Raw genomic sequence first — 22751 nt, 5'->3', positions numbered from 1 at the left:
ATTCATTAATATAAACTCACTCCTCAATCTATTAGAAAGCAAGGGTAATATAAAATAAGCTAAGCTAATATATAGTGGTAAAGAACCCGCCTGCAATGCAGGAGATGCAAGACTCGGGTTCGATACCTGGGTCAGGAACAGCCCCTGGAGGCAGAAATGGCAACCCATTCCAGTATACTTGCCTAGATGATCCCATGGACAGGAGTCTGGTGGGCTACAGTCCATGGGGCACAAAGAGTCAGACATGACTGAAGTGACTTAGCACACAAGCTAATATAATAAACACATATTACTCTACCTTTAAAAAGGTCAAGACCAAAAGATTCAAAGATCATTCCATGTTTCAGCCCCACACAAAATAAGAAGCATTTTAACAAGACAGGCCTAAAAACAGGAGATTCAGCCCTCCAGTATTCCAGTCTAAGATAAGCAACTAGAGACCCCTACAGTCCCAAAGCAATCAAGTGATACTCTGACTTTAAAAAGCATCTGCCTTCCCCCACCTCAAAAAGAGGGCAAAGGAGTACATATTCACATAACTAAAAGAAAAACTGTATCAAGAACGTGCTTTATACCAAACATCATTCTGCACACCCTATGTGTTATTACAAAGTACAAATACAGTTGTGAAAACCATAATAAATTGGACTCACCTTTCTTATGGCATACAGGGAGCTTATAATTGATACTACAGACATAATCACAATGGCTATAGCATAGTAATAGTATTCATCTGTGCTCCAGAGTATAACACTGAACAACTGGAAAATGTAAAATGGGTTGAGAACCTAAAAAACAAAAATTTTAAGTCAAACTGAATGAGATATTTAAAACCATACAGATTTAAGAAACAACTAACATGATACTAATAGGATACCCTAGGGCAACATGTAACTAACTACCCAAAGAGTAGAGCAAGATACTACCTTTTTAGAAAAGAATCATTAAATTACTAGAATTTGACTAAGTAAGCTTAACTGAAATCGGGAGCATCCCGTTAGATTGATACCAAACCCAAATACAGATTCAGCTAGAAACAGCTAAAATGTGTGAATTTAGCTGTTTTTCACTTTGCCTTAGGAATAAAGCACATTTACTTTCAATAATTACTGTGCTGCAAAAGAGTACAAAATGTTTTACCAAATGGAACAAACATTTACTTATTATGAACCTGAAACACTAATTTAGTTATAAGTCAAAAGTTCACTGAAGTCCAAAGAGAAGACAAATATGAGATAAGTTACACTGCTTTGCTTTCTCTAAGGAAATAAGGATTAAAACCTGAATGAAAAAAAAAAAGATAAGGCGTCCTGCTAAACACAAGAAGCAGAAAATACCTACAAAAATAAAACCCAAAACCATTAGTGACAGAATCACCCATAGTGATAATTACCTTAAATATAAATGGATTAAATGCACCAACCAAAAAACATAGGCTGGCTGGGTGGATGAAAACATGTGCATGTGTGCACTTCCACACTTATTATTTCAGTGACTTAAAAAAAAAAATTTGACAGAGGTTTGAAATTTTGAATCCAATTCTGAGAATATAAAGAAATATTAAAAAAAAAAAAACAACCCAGGAAATTAACATGTGATACAGTATTATTAACAAAAGCACAGATTTTGTTCAAATTTCACAAAATTTTATGCTACTGTCCATTCTTTTGTTTTCATACCTTATTCAAGACTCCACATTCAGTTGCATTGAGCAGCTTCAGTTGCATGCAACAAATTCTGATAAATTCTCTTTTCATTTTTATTCTATTACAAATATTTTCTAATTTTCCTTGCTATGGCTTCTTACATACACCCATCATTTAAACATGGACATTCAATTTCCAAATACATGAGACCTTTAAAGTATCTTTGATATTGATTTCTCATTTAAATCCTTTCTTCTCTGCAATCACCTTCTGAATTTTTTTCAGTCTTTTAACTTTACTGAGGCTTTTAATGGCTTAGTCAAAGATCTCTAACGGTAAATATCACATAGCACTTGAAAGTATGTGTGTTATTTTCAAGTATATTTTGATATTGATTTCTAACATAATTCCACAGTGATAAAGAGAACAGACTGTGTGATTTCAATACCTTTAGACCATGAAATTTTTCCACCTTGTTTTATGTCCCTGGATATGTTCCAGTGTCTTCTGGTTTATAGTCTATGGGAACTTGTATAGAATTTGTATCCTGCTGTTATGTGAAAATTATATAAATCTTAATTATTACTATGTTGAATTGGTTCATACTGCTTTTTAGGTCTACTACATCCTTCTACTTTTCTGTCTATTTATTCTATTAATTTTTGAGAGTTTGATATTAAAACTCCAATTAAAAATCTTAATTTACTTAAAAAAATAATTGTAATGTATAGTGGAACTATATGTAACTTTCTTCTGCATTTTCCAAGTCTCCTGTAAAGGTGTTATCATACTTTCATAATCTAAAAAAATTTAAAAGATGTTTGCATCTGATTTGGCCAATAAAAAACCAATTGGCAGGTTTACTTCAAAAAAAAAAAAAAAGAGTCCTGCTAAAGGACTTTGACTACCCAAATTTTATAGTATTTTTATCAATTTCATTAATAATCTCCAATATCTTAAAATTGATGTTTCTGTACTTTTCAAAGCACTTTTACATACGTAATCCTATTTTACTTCAAAATCAAATAAGGCCATTAAAGGATTTACTACAATTTACTACTATTTTACCAATACAAGAGCAGCAAGTCTTCTAATGATCAGAGCTAGTTACTGATGGAGTCATGTTACAATCCAGTCTTTCTAATTTCAACTCCTTACATGTTGCTGTGCTCTAAAGCTCCATTACACAGCTACTCTCAAGAAATGATGGAAGGCAATCTAACTTCTACTCAAAGTATTGACCCAGTACAGCTAATTCTGATCTTTAGCCCAAAATCAGAAAGAAGACTGGAGAGCCTAACTCTCCCAGGCAAAGCCACTTACTCTCTTTCTTTACATGCCGCACCCCTTTACTTACACCTCCTCTGTGGCTCTTACAGACTGAAGTCACTACAGTAACTACCGACATGCATTCCCCCTAGGCTAAAGTGCAAGTTCCTCACTGTCACTCATCATGTTATGTTTTTATTCCAAACATCTGGCATGAGGCCTAGTCACTAAGAGTGTACCACATGAAGAAAACATGATAAATTATTTTTAAAATTGGGGGGTGGGGGGGCAGACAGAGGTACACATCTGCAAAATAGGGCACGGTTTAGATGCACAACCTCCTGAGAATAAGAAAAAAATCTACCGACAAGAAAAGCAAACAAATCAGACAAAATAAAAAAGTAATCATGCCCCCAAATGACTGATCTACTGGAGAAAGATCTTTCTGACCTTCCAAGTAAAAAAATAAGCAAAGAGAAGTTAGGAAACGAAAAAACAAGAATATCTTCTTATTACTTAAATCCTGACTCTTTTCAACTGACAAACCTATTGATCACAAATGTTAAGACAGGTACAGTTGTCTTACCTCCTTAACCAGGAGCTTAAAAACTGAAGGCACTTTCACAGCAATTTCATTTACTCCATAAAGCAATTTTCTATAACAGGAAAATATAATAACAATAATATTACATTATATTGTATTATAACAGTACAATTTACCAAAGGCACTGCATTAGATAAGGCTCAAAACACCAACTGCTCCTAAATTCTGGAACTTAAACATTCGTTTTTCTAAACAGTTGTCTTCTACAATTTAAATTCTCTATCTACAGTATTTAAATCAACATAGTCAATATTGGATAACTACACTGTTATTATTTTATCCTTTTTGTGACAAGTACCTCTCCCACTAATCTACAATAAACCATATCAGCAAAAGATCTTCTTTTCCACCCATAAACACAATACAGCTCAACAATTCTGAACTGCAATTAATTTTTTCACGAGACCACATAAGTAATTTGAGGTGTCCTATACTATTTTTCTAATAAGAATACTGCACTAAAAATGTTTATTTCAAAACAGCATACATTTGGAGCCTTTTTTTTAATGCTTAAGAAAAGTTGCTTAAAACCTTCCACTTAAATTCCTTATAATAGTACTTTCTAGATGATAAATTAATTCTCGTGTTTTATGAAGCAGAAGTCTGAATGAATTTATATTGCAACCCTTTAAAAGAACATGCTACAGAAGTACAAAAAAATTCCTAATTTAATTTGAAAACGGCATTATCTTTACAATACATAATACACTGGTATACTTTTATACCTTAGCAAAGAATAACACTATAAAAAAGATATTGTCTCCCAATTTACAAATTTTCATTTTAGTACATCTGAGCTCATGCTTACAATTCCCAATATTTCAGTAAATCAAAGATGCTATCAATTGTAAGACATTCCATGATTTTATGTACTATCAAGAAAGATTAAAATGCTGTCAAGTAAAGAGTGACACTTCACCCACTGTATGACACACCCTCCTTTTAGAGATGTTAAAATGTAGGAAAGTGTGCACCTTGGAAATGATGAAATACAGTATATTTTCAGGGATATTCACTTCAAAATCGGCTTCAACACTTTTATAATTCTTAAACTGAAGAGTCTCACCCAAATAAAATATCAATAAGCTGTCAACTACTATGTTATAATATTTAAATAATTGTTAACATTACAACTATATGGTAAAAGGGTAAACTATATATACTACTTTATTTCGGAATTTTGATAATAGAGCTAACTTTAGTTGGATAAAGATTACCTGTAGGCATGCATCCCCTTTGTCAGTCCTGCACTATGCTTTTCATAAATTGACGTACAAGAAACACCTTCATCCAGTCCCCTAAATAAATCCAAAGTTTTTACTTTAAACAAAGTTTAAAATATCCAAATTTCTTAATGCCTCATTTTTCTATATTTCTGATTTTAAAGTGTGATTTCCTTACAAATAGAAACCCCTAACAAAAACTGAGACAATGGATGACAATTTTTAAATTTCTACTTCCTAAGATAAACAGTAATAAAAGGCCTAAATCTCAAATGTGGCAACTTCTAAGCTACACAATGTATCTATCACGGGATAAGATTATATAACAATATTATTATCCTTTAAGTCTGTGCCAAAGCTGTAACAGTTAATAACCTTTTTTATTAAAGGTAAAGTATGACTAACTCAAGTGTTTCAAACTTTACTTTTTATCAAGTTTCCCTTCTTAAATGTTGAAGCTTCACACTAGTAAGTCCTACTCAGTTATTTTTCTTTCTACAAAAAGCATCAATCTGAATTCTTCTCTCATTAAGGAGAAGTGCAGAATCCGTCTAAGTCACAGACAATGTCTAAAATCTGTAATGATTAAAACTGGGATTCGACTAACATACCTGCTTTCCTCTCAAGGCTTATTTTAACTGAGATACTATTCCCAAAAACTCTATAGAGAATCTAACACATCATTTAACTCCAATCTTTTTCTACTTTTTCCAAAAGAAAAAACTAAGCTCCCTAATTAACTGCTATCATTGGAATAAGTTTAAATCCTACAAGTTGCTATGGTTGGCAAAGGCTACACAGCAAACATGTTTGCTATTTTCCCCCAGGGCACTCCAAGTCAAAAATTTTTTAAGCACAAAATGACAGTTCACTGGGAGTATTCTCTAAAAAATAAGCAATGGTTCTTAACTAGGAATGGTCTTTACAACTAGGCAGGTGGAACTCCCCTGCTCCATTCCATAATATTCCAATTCTTCAGGAATACTAGCAATATTCTTTAGGAATTATCTAATTCTTTAGGAAATGTCTAAGGGAAAAAGTCCAAGCATGAATATTTTAAATGTTCATAAGGTGATTCTCTTTTTACTGCTAATATTAAGAATTCCTTTGCCACTCTCAAGCAAGAACACTTAATGGGTATTTACTATAATCACTTTAACAGCAATAAAAATAAAACCCTAAAGGAATTCCCTGGTTTCCTAGTGGTTCGTTTTGGGCTTTCACTGCAGTGGCCCAGGTTCAATCCTTGGTGAGGGAAGTGAGACCCCACAAGTTGTGTGGTGCAACCAAAAATAAATAAATAAAATCCTAGTAAATTCAGTCCTGATGTAACTTGAAGTCTCCATAAAAATGAAATTTTAAGAATTATTCCAATTTGTCCTACCCAAGGCTTAACACATTTGACCATGTCCCATCTTTATCCACATATGAAAGTTAAATTTAATGTTTGTCTATTACTCCATCCCTCAAGTACTGAATACAAATGGATGAAACCATCAGCAAATTGAGAGGTGATAATTCAGATACTCTGGCAGGCTAAAAGGTATACTCAAAATTTACTCTGAGATGAATCCTCAAAAAGAAAAGGACTCAGACTGGATTTTGGGAGCATGGTGCTTTTAACTTTTGTGTCAATTTTGCTAGGATACAACTTGCAGATGGGGTTTATTCTAAACTGGTTACTGAGTTATTACTGAGTATTCAAACACCACCAGGGAGTTATTAAAATTAAGTGAAGGGAAATCTTCCATCTTATATAACACTAAAATGAATTATTTTCTATCTAAAACATAATCAAGACACTCATACAATCCAAACAAAAGAAGAATACTTACTTTAAGAAATCAAAATTGTGAAGGGTATCATTCCAGAAGTATTTCATACTATGGTGGGTGAAATAGCGAACCTGTAGAACATATAAAAAGGTTACATCAAAAAGCATTATCATCACTTGTTAATAATTAAGTTTACTAACACAAATTTAGCATATAACAACTATTAAAATTAAAGCAATCACATGTAACATAATCCATTTCTTCTAGTAAATATTTAAAATGTTTACATATAGTGATAAACGGGTATTTTATATGCATATAGTTTTATCTTAAAAATAAGTACAAAATTATAGACTATCTACAGTAGCATAAAATGTAACAATTCCAGTTTTTAAAGAAACATTGAGAATAAGATCACAATACCTGTTGTGACTGAGGCTGTGAGTATTTATTCATCTCAAGCCTATTCTCTTCAGCCAGATTTTCAGTTAAGTGAACTGCATGGCCATTTGAAACTTTATTAACCAGAGATTTTGAACTTGAAAATGGGGGAGTTTCTAGAGAAAGGAAGCGAACTTTTGCACAAAACCACGTTCTGAATTCATCCTTCAAAGAGAAAGGAATAAGGGTAAAGAGTCAATTATATATAATCATATATACAGTTTCCATTCTTTACACGATATATTATTAACACTAATCTCTAAATGAGAAAGCGTCACTTTCTACTCACTAAATATTAAACCATTTCATGAAGATGCACAAATTCAAACATAAAGTGTTCTTGATCGCTTAGCATTTTATATACGTCATTCTTTACTGATAGAGGATCTCATAAAAGATTATGCATAATTTCTTGATTTAATCCACCTACATACTGAGACTGGGTATTAAAGCCTCTTATAAAATGCTTCCAAGTAGGATTACAAAACAAAACCTGGGGAGCAGCAGCACTGCACAGTAGAAGAGATCTGGGATACAGCCCTTTCGGGTAACCTTGACAGACCAGCCATCTATCTAATCTCTCAGTGCATCAAGAGCTATAAAAAAGGGTAGATTTGAGTGGCTCAGACAGTAAAGAATCCACCTGCAATGCTGGAGAGCTGGGTTCCATTCCTGGGTCGGGAAGATCTCCTGGAAAAGGGAATGGCTACCCACCCAGTATTCTTGCCTGAAGAAGTCCATGGACAGAGGACAGCCTAGTGGGCTATAGTTCATGGGTTCACGAGGGGTCAGACACGACTGAGTGACTAACACTTTCACTTTTTTTTTTTACTTTCAAGATTCCTTTAAACTCAAATCACTGGGATATTAGTCACTTGGAACACAAATGCTTTAGAAATACCAGGATTAGTATTTCTCATTGTATCCTAGCAATGATGTTCTCATCATATTTTATTTTGAACAGAATACACATAAACACATCATTTTACCCCACAAATAATTCACTACAAGTAATCCTGTGGACTTACAGTAGTCCTCAGCAGCACCACTTCACAGTCTTTGATTGCAGCTCTCACACAGGTCACCTTCACCCGCCACTCGGGCATCCAATAGAGGAGCAGGAGAAGAAAGCCGCCGGTACACACCACTCCAAGAGAAATGATGGCAAGCTTCCAGCGACACAAATTATAGCCGTAAATCTCCTGCATGGACACAGTGATTAATAATCACATATCAAATGTTATGAGAGTTCCAACATAACAACCCTATCTTTCCCCTACATACACCACCAAGAAAGAGTTGAGTTTTACTAAGCTGATTTTAAACTTTCTTATAAAGGAAAAATTAGAAATTTTGCATTTAGGACTATATATAAGCATTAGCTAACATAACTTCTTAAGTTATATCAAATGAAAAAACATTTTCCTCTGAGTTTTAACAGTTCACAAGTGAAATACGAAGCACACTAGAACCATACAAGAACATACTAATACCAGAGGTATTACATAATCCCAATTCAAAAACACAGCCAGAAGGGGAAAAAAATCACACTGACTAAGCTGCTGTTTTATTGTATTTTATTTTAGTGTTTTTTTAAATGTACTTTTCTACTTCCCTAGAAAAATAAACTCACACTTCACAAGTAAATTGTAAAAGCTGGTTACCATTTCATCTTCCTGACCCTGGTTGATAATCTTTCTTTCTTCTTTGTCCATATCTACAGTGGTTGGAAAGGTCGTGTGCTTCAGAACAATTGAAGATAACTGAGGGAAAGAGGAACAAACATCTTAGTAGATTATAGTATCTTATAGTAACTGCATACTATCAGACTTCTTGTTTGGATAAAAGTTTAACTGATATTTAAGTAATCACTAAAGTGCTAACTGATTCTCGTAACATTTTCAATGGTGTGCCAATTCTTGAAACTGAATGACTTACTACTATCATAAAACTTGATATATTTCACTAATTAATTTATACTAGCACTAGCCCTGCTGCTAAGTCATTTAAATTCTAAGAGAAATTACAGTATTTTCCTTTTTCACTCTCCATACTCATCTACTGAGCACCTATCACATGTATGGCAATCCCTGGCCAATGGTCAATCTCTAATGCACGTGGACCCCTACTGGAGACCACCCTGATTCCAAGTCCACTGAGTAATCTTATTGTTCCTGACTACCCATGATGCTCATTTCTAGGAGAAACTTTATTGAGCTCATTGACAAAAAAAATCTCCTGTACTAAAAAAAGATTAAATTCAAACATTAAAGAGAGCTGCAAAATGTAAAACAATGCAGGTTTTCTTGCTTTTTTTTTTTGGATTCTGGAAAATATATATATTTATTTGGGAAAATGTACTTATATATTACTGCTTCAGTAAGTTAATATTCTTAAAGATCTATATGGCAATAACAGATATAATCCATATAAACAAAATCTTCTTAGAGTTCACAATAATTTTCAAGAATGTAAAAAGGTCTGAGCCCTGAGGTGGATGAGTTTGAGAGCCACTGCTTTAGACATGGCTGACCTCTGCAGAACACAGTGCAAATGTTACCTCCCTCATTCCAGATGCCATGCCTCCACTCATCTACCTGGTGGACAGCACAATCCTGACACATGGCTGGTACTCAAGAAATACTTCCTGAGTGACCTAATAAAGAATTTAGCTATATAATGTTTATCTGATATGAATTAATAGCAAAGTAAACCAACTGCAGAATTTCAACTTAATCCCCCACATCAGACTACTGAAATCTCCTGATTTATGTCATCAAGAAAATGACCAATAAAAAACACTGATGTGTCCTGAATGGGCACTCAAAGTTTCTCTACCTTGTACCTTGTACCTAGGTACCTTTCCCTACCTGAAGACAGGGCCAGAGGTTAAGTAGAGTCAGGACTTTCCACAGAAATAAAATGCAAGAATTTGATGACAAACACACACACATACACACACACAATATACATTGGACTTGGTGCCATCTTAGAAAAGAAGCCTCAGAGTTATCCTGTTTTTCAGAGGAAAGCAAGTCACATTATCATCCAAAACCTTTTAGGTAACTTAGTGACAATTTCTTCTCACACTAGGGTGTGTTGCAGCCCTAAAAAAGTACAATATTAGAGTCATCCCACCAATGTAAGCTTGTCCCATCAAATCAATATGACCTGAGGTAGCAGTTGTTCTCAAGGGCTATACACCTGATGCCATAGATTACATGCAGAATGAGCAAATCCAACCTCTTTCCGTGCAGAAAAGGTCAGCTGTTGCTGCCTGAGCCTGTAAGGTTTAGTCCAATCCTGCAAGGTTTCAAATGTACACATGCCTACCTTCAAAGCATAAGGCAAAGGAACTCTCTGCTCTGACACTGTCCCCACTAAAGAATCCAATCTGGGGTTCTTACCCTTTAATCTGTGCTCCTTCCTTAAATCCTGGCCTGAATCTCAGGATCATCACTCAGGATTTCCCAGAGTCATTTTTAACAACCAAAACATATAATTCTGACGCCCATTTCCCATCACCACCTAAAATATGCTTCTTGAGGGGAAGAACTTATTCAAATACTTAAATGGAAGAGAGTTCTGCTTCCAACCAAGATGTAAAGACAGACCAGACTAGCCATCCTAACTACTGGGTTGGCCAGAAAGTTCATTTGGGTTTTTCCCTAAGATATTATGGAAAACCCAAATGAACTTTTTTGCCAACCCAATAAAATAACAAAATTAATAAAATATCTAAAACTATATAGTTTTCAAGGAACTGGACGTCAACCAAACTTGTTGTTTAGGCATTCAGTCATGTCCAAGTCTCTGCGAACCCATGAACTGCAGCACGCCAGACTTCCCTGTCCTTCACCATCTCCTGGACCTTGCTCAAACTCATGTCCATCGAATCAGTGATACCATCCAACCATCTCATCCTCTGTCGTTTCCTTCTCCTCCCGCCTTCAATCTTTCCCAGCATCAGGGTCTTTTCAAATGAGTCAGCTCTTTTCATCAGGTGGCCAAAGTACTGGAGCTTCAGTTTCAGCATCAGTCCTTCCAATGAATACTCAGGGTTGATTTCCTTTAGGATTGACTGGTTGGATCTCCTTGCAGTCCAAGGGACTCTCAAGAGTCTTCTCCAACACCACAGTTCAAAAGCATCAATTCTTCGGAGTTCAGCTTTCTTCATGGTCCAACTGTCACATCCATACATGACTACTGGAAAAACCATAGCTTTGACTAGATGGACCTTTGTCAGCAAAGTAATGTCTCTGCTTTTTAATACACTGTCTAGGTTTGTCATAGCTTTTCTTCCAAGGAGCAAACGTCTTTTATTTCATGGCTGCAGTCACTGTCTGCAGTAATTTTTGAGCCAAGAAAAAAACGCTGTCACTTTCAACTGTGTCACCATTTCTTTCAACTGTTGACAACTGTTTCACTCAATGGAAGAAACTGATATAAAAATGGGAAGTATCTAGGTGAGCTCTATAATTGTCCCAGTTTACAAACTGAGTAATTACAGGATGCCACACAAAAAAAAGGTAGGACAGGGAACCTAGGGGGAGCCCAGCAATCAACCGAGTTGAAGAGATGAAGCTGTGAGTCTAAGGAAGTGCCAAAGTGACTGGGTTTGCAAGGCAGATTACCAGAGAAGAGGTGTGTACAGAGAATGAAATGGGGACTCTTCTCAAGTCTTCAATTGAATACTGATCAGCATTTCTATGTGAGAAAACTACCAAGACCAGGAGAAAGCCATTCAAAAGGTTTTAAGGGAAGAATGCATCAGGTTCACATGGGGGAGAGTACCTGTTCCCACCAACCACAATGGAAAACCTCATTAGTTGCGTGGAATCAGGAGGACCCAGAGGATTTTGCTTCAGTGGGTTTCCCTGGTAGCTCAGTTGGTAAAGAATCCGCCTGCAACGCGGGAGACCTGGCTGGGAAGATCCCCTGGAGAACAGAAAGGCTACCCACTCCAGTTTTCTCACCTGGAGAATTCCATGGGATCACAAAGAGTCAGACTGAGAGTCTGACTTTTCTCAAAAAGTCGTGACTGAGCGACTTTCACCTTGCTTCAGTAGTAGGTTCAAATTAGCCCCAAACTAAAAGCTACTCTGGTCCTGCCAAACAAAACTTCTAGGACTTGAAAGAATAAAATTGTTTCCAAGTAAATGCTTCACAGGACACAGTCCAAGGAGATTTACAGGAATGCAAACTATCTAGTTACCATGTCTGCTATCCAATTGAAACTTAACAGTCTTACAAAGAACCAAAAAGAGACATCCCATAATGAGAAAAATCAATGGACAAAAGAGGACCTAGAACTGACAGAGGTAACAGAATTGGTAGACAAGGCCATTAAAACAACTGCTGTAACTGTAGTCCACATGTTCAAAAAACAAGAGGAAAGACTAATCATGTGAAGCAGACACATGAAAGATATAAAAAATAACCAAACTGAACACAAAATAAAAAGTATAATATCTGAGATGAAAAATATACTAGATGGAATTAACAGCAAATTAGATATTACTGGGGAAAAAAATCAATGAACTTGAAGACAAAGTAACAGAAATATTGAAAATTAAAAAGTGAGAGGAAAAAATAGACTAAGGAGGGGGGAAAAAGCTAGCATAACAGCATCAGTAAGCTGTGAAACAACCTCAAGTACTCTGATATACACATAAGGTAGAAAGGAACAAAAAATAAATAATTCTATAATGGCCCCAAAATTTCCAGATTATATGAAAAGCTATAAACCCAGAGATCCAAGAAGTTCAACCAACACTAAGCAAAAACATTAAGAAATTACATCAAGGTATATCACCATCAAACTGCTCAAAATTGTAATGAAAATAAATTTAAAATGACATTAAATTTTTTGCTAAAAACAATGCAGGTAAAAAGATAGAGCAAGATCTTTCAAGTGTTAAGAAAAAGAAACTATGATGAGAATTCTATACCCAGCAAAAAAATATCTTCCAAAATCAAAATTGAACTAAGTCTTTCTCAGATATAAAAGCTGGTAAAAATTCACCAACAGCAAACCTACACTATAAAGTTAAAGGAAGTCCTCAGACACAGGGGGTAAAAAAGATAACTGATGGTAATACAGATCTCTACAAAGGACTGAAAAAACCAGACATGGTAACTATGTGGGTAATTATATACAACAACAGCACAGAGAACACTGAGAAAGGAAAGCACTCTCTCATAAGGTTCTTAAGAAAGCAGGAAAAGAACGGCAAGGAATACCCAGTGTAAGCAATTAAGAGAAAGACTAAAATTTAGAGAAGAAATAAATGAAATTAAAGAAAAAAAGCTGGTTCTTTGACATCAATAAAAGTATCATTTCTGATTGCACGTGGGGGTGGGGGGTACAATTATCAATATTAGCACTATGGCAGGAGACACTGCTTTAGATTATGCAGACATCAGAAGGAGAATCAAGGAACCAACAAGCAACTTTATACAAACATACCAACTTTTTTGCAGGTCTGAACTTACTTCCAAAAGAAATTTTTTTCTTTTAAATTATTATGGACCAGGGAATGGCCATGAGTTGGTAACTACTAAAGCTCACTTAAAAGCTCAGTGATGGTCCATTAGAGTTCATTATACTAATTATTCTACTCTTTAATAATGATACTATTCTATTCTTCCTACTTTTTAATATGTATAAAAGATGGATTGAGAGTTTGGGATTAGAAGATACAAACTATTATATATACAATGGATAAACAACAAAGACCTACTGTATAACACAGGGAACCATATTCAATATCTTGTGATAAACCATAATGGAAAAGAATGTGAAAAAGAATGTATATGTGTGTGTGTGAATAACTGAATCACTTTGCTATACAGCAGAAATTAACACAACACTGTAAATCAACCATACTTGAATAAAATAATTTTTTTAAAAAAGCCACCCATCTGAGGTGAAAACAGAAGAAAATTTTCAGAGAACAGTCATTCCTGGCATGAAGGGATAAGATCCTGAGGACTCTGCCTCTGAGTCCCAAATCTACTGACTCAATGTATTATGTATCAGGTATTATCCATAAACTCTTATTCCTGGGTTTTGAATCTAATCCTTCTTCACTCTCGTCTTTTATCCATTGCCTACAAATATAGATGCACTTCCTCACTTACATAAGTTCTAATTTTTCAACACAGAATATATTTGTAGATAAATAAGCATGCTTTTATAATTTTAGAAAAAGAATTACCATTAAAAATCAATGTTTTCATTAATTTCATATACTCATAACTATTTAAAATATCTGAGAGAATACACATTAGTCCAAGATAACTACATTTTCATCTCATATGACCACAGCAAAAATACTTAAATGAGCTATTACATGATGCACTGCTTAGAACAATCTGAATTCCCATTTATTTAAACATAATTCTTGACCATATTACCTCATTACTCATTTTACAAGTGTTATTTTTCTGAAATTTAACTTACTTTTTAAGGCAAAATTCTTATGTCTTACCAAGTTTTACCAAAGTTGAAATAGTAAAAATAATTTAAGTAATTCAAATTAAAAGTTTCTCTAAAAGTCACCAATTACTAGTCTCTTTAGACATACTATACTTCAAAGGAAATTACCAAGATTTCACTTTTCACATAAACTTTTAGTAAAACCCAGTGAGACAACTGCAACAGCTTACATTTGAACATAAACATGCTGAAAATATATATTTAAATTTTAAAAACATGTACATAAATAGAAATCCCTTATCATTTCTATGACATATCTATGAAGATAAAAATCTACATGAGCATTTCAAAATATATTACTTATAAAGGTGAAAATACATGTTAAACACTATTCTACTAATTATCTAATTAAATATTTAAAGCTTTGATATCAAACTTCTAAAATCCACTGACTTACAGAAGTATAACTTCTGGTGGTTTGAGTGCATGTGTTTTTTAATCAAGTCAATTTCTAGATCATAAAAAACAAAGAAATTTTTCTTACCAATAGCACTATATCATCATTCCTTCCAACTGTGATATTAGCAGAACTTTCAAAAGCCAGCTCTTAACAAAAACAAAATAAAACTACACATAAAAATTCATTCAAATGAGAATTTTCTGCCACGTACTTGTTTGAGTTCTTTTTGAACTGTTTTCAAAATGACTAAGACACTAAAATTCAGAATTTTTTTAATGCACCAATTTTAAGTGGATTTTCAAAAGATATACCTTCTGCCATCTGACCGCCACTGAAGAGCTCCTAATATTTGAATAACTCGCATCTAGCTAGTGTATTGAAGTCCCAATTCCACAGTGCATGACGAGCCTTGATGTTATCTAAACAGCAAGCAGCTTATAGGCTATTGTGCTTAACCAAACCCTTCCTTGCATTTACAATGAACCTGATTTTTTTGTGTTGAGTAAGAACAGCAGCACAGGACAAGATGAAGCTATCAGGAATAAAACTCACTAAATCTAATTTTTGTGAAAGTTAACTTTTTTCTACTACTGTATAGTATTAAATCTAGAATAAGAGTCAGATCTCATTTCCTAAAACAGGATGAGTTGGCCTCAACAAGAACAGAAATCCCAAAACTTAAGGTATCTTTGCTTCAAACCTGAGTTTCACACAAGCTGTAACAATATTATAAGAGTATGTGTGGAGGATTTTCTTTGAGGATATGTATGTGCCTAGAGGATATGTATGTAACAATATTATAACAGTATGTGTGGCGGGTTTTCTTTGAGGACATGTACCTGCCTAAAATTCCAAAGTAGATAATTTTACAAGGTGATTTCATTAATGATCTGCCACTCAAGTAAAACCTCAAGCAAACTATATTCTGAATAAATATTTTTAATTTTTTACTTCAGTTGGTATTTGCCAACTTCAGGGAGACTGGAGTTAAAAGAAATAAAAACATACTATTTAATGTTCACAAAATTAAGAGTTAAAAAGTTCTCAAATGATACGCTTCATAAGTTTGTAAACATGTACTTTTGAAGTCTTAAAAATTAAAACTGCACTAAACTTTTGGGCTACCTTGTATTGTTGAAAAACAAAATGAATCATCCTACTTTATTCTGTAGTTCTAGATTCTTTTTCCGGAGAATTAAACATACCTACTCATGTTAAATAAAGATTTGATAAATACATCTTTCAAGACCACAAAGCAAAAGGTATCATAAAAATCCTAAAAACTAAACAGCACAGCCAGCATTCTGAGTATTATTTCATTGTCAAATGTGTAGCATCCTCAGCAATTAAGATGACCTTCTGCAATTCAAGAACAGTTCTACTGAAATAAAATGTGCAGTAGTCAACTGAAATAAAATGTGCCCTAACAAACATGAAATCTTGACTCACTGTACAACCTTAATTTTAATATCTATACAAATATTTGTGTAAAAAGAACAAAAAAATCTCAATCTCCCAACTGCAGTAACAAAATTGTGAAAAGGGTAAAACTTAACACTCAAGTCAGCTCCTAACAATAAGAATGACATAATATAATTTAGTGAATACATGGAAATTTTACAAGGATACCAGCTAAATTTTAACAAAGCTCTACTCAATACCCATTTTATCACTTCCCATCTTGAACTTTCTCTTATAATACATGCTTTTGTTTCTGTGTTTAGGCTTAAGGAAGACCATTGTATCCAATATACACCAAACCAAAACTGTATTTACATTTGCAAAGTGCAGTCTTTGTATAATTTATTTTTTGTGAGTTACAAAACAATGTGATAGCTTAACAAAATAAGTTATAATTAGGAAAGGTAATGCAATTTTCTGTCTTAGGGTCAATTTAAGAACATTAAGAGTTCTAACTTAACCTGCACTATAGCATATGTGCATACATTTTAATAATTTTTTATTATATACACTATTTAAAAAAAGAAAGAAACCCATTTATTCAGAGAAACTCCATGTGGTAAGACTATCATTACACAACATAATGGCTTTGAGTATTACAGTCAACTGTATAGCATTTAATCAGTACAAACTGGGAGAAGGCACCTTTGAAATGACAAATGGCATCTATGCTTTATTTTCATTATTTTAATTTAAAAAGGAAATGACTAAAATTAATCATTTACATACATAACTAAGTTTGCATAATTAATTAAGTTTGTTTACTTAATATGAGATTTTTTTCATTTATTCAAGTTACTCTGATCTTAACACTTTTATACTTCCCCTTAAATCTTCCTCATGTATTCAACTTTCTAAAACTCCCTACTCAAGGAGAGTTTTCAAAGTACTGTAATTGCTAGATTTATTTCAAAACTTTACTAGTAGACAGGCTCACTGTGGTTAAGACCAGTCCTAAACTGTGAATATTCAAAACTGGCAGAACCAAAAAGGCCTCAAAAGAAAACTGGCACCCACCCCTAAAACAAAAGGCTGAACAGATCTGTAAACTGGTGACATAGCTAGTGTGTCAGGATGGGAAGGGAGGAGACTTCAGTACTCTTTGAATGCTCCTACCATCTATGTGCAATAATATTTTTAAATAGATAAGGAGAGAAAGAAGAAAGACTGAGCATATGTACAGAATTCTAATTCTACCACACACGGCCACCTGTGGGCCTGAACCTATGGGAACCTCCAATGGTCTCTATTAAAGCATTCCACTCTGTGCCTGCACAGCACTCTCTCACTGTTATTTTACCCCAGACACAGTAAAGTAGCCATTTGAAGGCTCCCTTAACAAATATATTTCAAGAAAGCTACAGTTGGCTCTTTTTATTTTTTTATTATTTTATTTTTCTATTTCCTCCATATTTTGGCTCCACTGAGGAAAAGTACTAACCAGAGATACAGCATAAGCAACAGCAAATTTTAAATTATTTTATCAAACTAATTCATCTATAAACCTTAAGTGACCATATATGCCATGTTCGTTACTATATTAGGAACAGTAAGAGATATACATTATCCCAAAATACAAAAAAAAAAAAAAAAAACACAGAAAGAAGAGTACAGAACTCAAGAGTCAGCTTTAACTTGTTCTTAAATGTCAACTAACTCCACATGAACTATTTTGCAAGTTCCTTCACCCATCTTGGTTTCAATTTCTCCACTAAAATGAGACGGTTGTAATAAATCACCATTCATTCCAACCATGAAAATTTTTGACCTCCTGAAGTATTGCCTGTGTATATAGCCAGCTGTTGCACTCTTTCACCATTAGGTGGTGCTCCAACATTGGTAAGAAAGACTGACAGGTTTCACAACTTTGACAAGGCAATCACTGATTTAAGTATGATTAAAGGTAAGAAATTTTATACACTTTTTTTAGTACCAATGCAAATACTAATATGACAAAGTAGGAGCTTCTCATAATAGAACTTCTGCTGCATGTGTCTCGATGGAAAATAAGACATCACAATAAACATAAAACACATGATAATGGGGAGGGGAAGGCAGATATTATTCCCTTCATACAGACTCCCAAAACCACACTCATCTGAAACTAGAATTTAGGGTACAATGTTGTAGAACCAGGGAGGAGGGAAAACAGTAACAGTTAAAGCTCATGATCCTACTGGAGAACAGGATAAGGTAAAGTATGAAGTTATGTGATAAAATTACTTATCTTAACTGCCAACAACAACAACAAAAGCACCTTTATACATTGCTGCTAAGAGTGAATCTGTACTAGCTTTTTGGGAAATCAACTGACGATATACAAAAACTTAAACCTCCTACATACTCTGACCCAACAATCCCAATAAGAAATCACACATGTACCTATACGTGTATGTTATCACAAACCCTTTCTTCAAATTCCTCTCTGCACTGTTAGACTTCTGAAACAGAATATAAAAGTTTTGCACTTTTTTTTTTCCTTTGGGAGTGAGACTGGGTACTTACAAACAAAAAACCTAGTTGAAACAAATGAGAGTATTTTAAACACTCACAGAAGAAACTGTATAGCATGGGCATTTGATACAAAAGAAACTGACAAATCAAGAGTTCTAATAACTATGTAAATAAATCAAATTGTTTGAGCCTAAATCAAATTGTTTAGTAATTCCCAAACTAAAAGTTAGACTTTTAGGGTTAAGGGATTAAATGGTACAAACTATTATGTATAGAGTGAGTTACAAGGATACATTGTACAAAACAGGGAATACAACCAATATTTTATGATAACTATAAATGAAGCCTAATCTTCAAAAATGTGAATCACTATTATTTTACACGTGTAACTTACATAATATTGTACATCAACTATACTTCAATTTTAAAAAGTTACTTTATAGAGGTGCAGTAAAGGTTTTCATTAAGCAATATATACATGAATGTTTCTTCTATTTTAATGCAAATTAGTAACTATTTCTTCTAAACTGTAATGCTGTTAGTCCAAATCCCTAATAGCTTGTTTGACATTTCAATCAGCAATTTAAAAGGTGGTCTTTGAAATCTAGACACATTAATTCTAAGACTCATCTTTCACATTTTAGCATAGTTACAACTGGGATATAGCTTAGGTGTCACTGTTGCAGTTGACAGTTGACCCCAGTGATGCAGCCATCAATGCATGCTCCTAGGACAGTGTTTATAGCATTGTCATTTCAGCTGAGTGAAGTGCGTTATTGCACTACAATGCTCAGTTTAAGTTGATGATTAAAAGTATTCCAAAAGACTACACTGTAGTTGAATATTAAAACATAAAGTGATCATTTGTGCAGAAAAGTATCAAAATAGAGAAGCAGGGTGGAAAGGAAGGACTAGGATTAGAAAGGGGCGGGGGCAGAGAAGAGTAGAGAGAGAGAAAAAAAAAGAGGGGTGAACAGGAGAACTTTCCAGAGAATTATACTTCTAAATCTTCAGTATGTTAAAGAGTCACACATGGACTACAGATTTGTTCATTTTTCTTATAACAACAAACTCCAAATAATTTTTCTTCATTAACTCAGCAGTTCACTTCAGGATTACTGTATTATGCTTGTAAGAATATAAAATTTACTCATGATCTATACTACAGTATGGCTCACATTTCATTCTTCCAAACATTATAAAGACTCAACCACAAAGAAGCACAAAATCACCAGGAAACCATTCTGTACAAAGAGTCCAATCCTGCAAATTTACAGCTACAACTGACAGGCACTTGGATCAGCTTTTTTCAATTATGTGAATGTGGGAAAACCCACTTTACTCTTTTTTCTCCAATTTGAAACCTACCCAAGTTGACTCAGCACGGAAAGCAAGTATAAAGCCCTTATATCTGCATTCAACGAATACTTCAATAATATGGAACTTTAAGTTTCTGTTGGAGAGGATAACGGCCTTACTCAAGGCACAACTATCACAGAAACCTAAACTTCCTCATTTCCTGTGGGCATTCTGTAACCCACTATTCAGGATTAAAGAAAAAAATCAATGTGTTTGGGTACTACTGACTGACATTTGTAGAAGGATTTTTAGTTTACAAAATATTTTAACTGGCATTATCTACTTTCAGTTTTCAATCAATATTGTCTTTTAAAAACTGAAGGAAAATAATCTTCACTTAACTAAGATTAGCATTTTGCACTTTCCCTAGAAGGCCAAGCATGGAATGACTTTATATAGAAAAGCCTTACCAACACATTAAGGGATGTCATGTAGATAGCACCATCCATTTTCCAAAAATTCATCTGAAAGCAACACATACTTGAAATGCATGCTTTCATATGGAAAACAGTGACTAAGTTCCCAAGACAGAGCACAAATGACCTTTTTACCTACCACAATGCAGCTGAATTCTACTTCCTATCATACTAGCCTGGGTCATGGGGCAGGTAGCCAGGTGACCAAGCCTCTACTTCCTCTGCCCACTTCTTAATTATTAATATTTCCCGAGCCTCCACTTCCTCTGCCCACTTCTTAGCCATTAATATTCTCTATGCTTCTGTCAGGGGCAAAGGGTGATACCACTGTCCCATCAACCATGGCAACCACCAATCAGTACTGTCAACACTGCTCTCTCCCAGACCCACAGAGTCAAACATCTACTGACCACATTTTGCTAACACCAAAAAGGCTTGTTTCATCTTCCAAAAACCTGCTCTCCCACTTGCTGCCATCACTACTAGCTCCCCTCTACCCCTTTAACAGATAAGATAGCCCTTGCCTCAAAAGCCATGCCAGGAATTTGGAAGTCACCCTAGACTCCTACCTATCCCACACCTTCTATATGCATCTGGGCTCTGTCTTATCATCTCTGCTTTTCTCATACCCACCTCCCCTATCTGCACAGGCATGCCTCAGCTCGGGTCCAGAGCCTTCTCCAGTCTCCCTCATTCAAACCAATAGAAGAACCAGATAGCATCATTTCTCTTTGTTTAAAATTTCCAGAGCTTGCTATTGTCTGCAGCAGCATTTCCCAATTGATAAAAGTCCCTCCAAAATTTTAAAGGCATTGCCTGCTCATATAAATTGAAGAAAAGTACTGAACTAAACAAGGTGCAGCAGCCTTTTACTAGCAAGTCTTTGGAAAGTTTACAGCACACTGCTACTATGCGTTTGCCCTCCATGGGAAATGGGCAGAAGAGGCCCGACAGGCTCCAAGACAAAGTCCTTCGGAGCCTGGCCTGCCTAGCTGTTAACATCCTCCTCCAGTCAACAGTGATTATTATTCACCTCCTACAAACCTTAATCCAGTCTATACAGAACACAGCTTGCAGTTCCTCTAAGAGCCCTACTGATTCCTCATTCCATTCCTTTATGTAAGTTGTTCCTTCTGCAAAAAATGCCCTCCCCTACCTAACCTAGTCTGGCTGAAGACCTCCTGCTAGTCCTTCCAGACCATGGTCAACTACCTTCTCTAGGAAGCTCTGATGAATCTCTAAGAAATGAAATTTTTCTCTTATAAAGTATGGAGCGGGCATTGTGGTTCTAGCACGCAAAGAGGCTGGCTCATGTAAGAGTCGAGAGTACATCTGACTGAGTTTCCCTGAAGGGTCTCCCCATCGTCATTTCACCCACTCCCACCCAGGAGCAGCAGGGGTGCTGCTGGCAGCGGTAGATGCAGCTGGCGCTGTGGCAACCCCATGGATCACTCATTCTTTTTGGACTGAAAAGCTTTGTTTCTGTTTTAGAGACAATTTTTCATTATTATGGACAGAGAGTCTCCCAACATGTTCATCAATGAACTTAAAACAGGGCCTTTATCCTAGCCAAGTATTAGTATCTTGAAATCTAACCCCAGACCAATTGTTTGATTTAGGGAAAGGCAAATTGAAAACACCAAGATTTTGCCAAAGTACTCTAATATTTCAAAATAAATCTAATAATATTACATTAGCATTCCAGCAAGAATCATTATGGTTGATCACTACTTCTTATTTCATAAAAAATCATTTGTTGGAATGTCATGTCCACACATGCCAAGTACGTGCTACATTCTGGAGATTACAAAGATTACATTTCTAACCTCAAGAAGCCAAATCTAGGTTAGACAAGTAAGCAAACATATCACACAAAGCGGTTGCATACTGCAGTGAAGTATGCATCACGGGAGCACTGAGAGAAGGGAGGGGCACAGGGAGGGAGGACGAGGCGTGAAGGGGACAGAGAAGTCTGCAGAGAAGAGCTAGCTCTCCCTTGATCTAAGACCTGATGACCTGAGCGGTGAAGTTCATCAGGCAAACAAGCCGTACAAAGACGGGAAACGAGAGAGGGATGGACTCCAAGTAGAGGAATTACCACATGCACAAGTGCTAAGGTAAGAAATCTGAGAAAACGTCAGGGCATACACATTGCCTGAACTAGCTGGAGCAGAGGATGGCCTCTGAGGAATGGTTGGAAAT

The 22751-nt window shown here is 35.1% G+C and overlaps 1 protein-coding gene across 4 annotated transcripts in view; it reads right to left on the bottom strand.

The window, feature by feature from the left end:
* The window catches only part of ATP13A3 (ATPase 13A3), a 79008-nt gene that overhangs the window by 48993 nt on the left and 7264 nt on the right, over positions 1-22751 (bottom strand). For 3 of the 4 annotated variants that reach the window (XM_061412484.1, XM_061412512.1, XM_061412494.1), the window contains 7 exons: positions 8623-8721; positions 7987-8160; positions 6941-7123; positions 6578-6648; positions 4737-4817; positions 3502-3571; positions 654-788 (listed from right to left, as the gene is read on the bottom strand). In XM_061412484.1, the coding sequence (XP_061268468.1) occupies positions 654-788; positions 3502-3571; positions 4737-4817; positions 6578-6648; positions 6941-7123; positions 7987-8160; positions 8623-8673 (765 nt within the window). In that variant the 5' untranslated portion in view covers positions 8674-8721. The remainder of the gene's footprint in view (positions 1-653; positions 789-3501; positions 3572-4736; positions 4818-6577; positions 6649-6940; positions 7124-7986; positions 8161-8622; positions 8722-22751) is intronic. The other variant, XM_061412503.1, reaches the window with a different exon arrangement.

The sequence above is a fragment of the Bos javanicus genome, chromosome 1, assembly GCF_032452875.1.
Source record: "Bos javanicus breed banteng chromosome 1, ARS-OSU_banteng_1.0, whole genome shotgun sequence".
Lineage (NCBI taxonomy): Eukaryota > Metazoa > Chordata > Mammalia > Artiodactyla > Bovidae > Bos > Bos javanicus.
The sequence above is the reverse complement of the archived record's forward strand: the minus strand, read 5'-3'. Positions and strand labels throughout refer to the sequence as shown.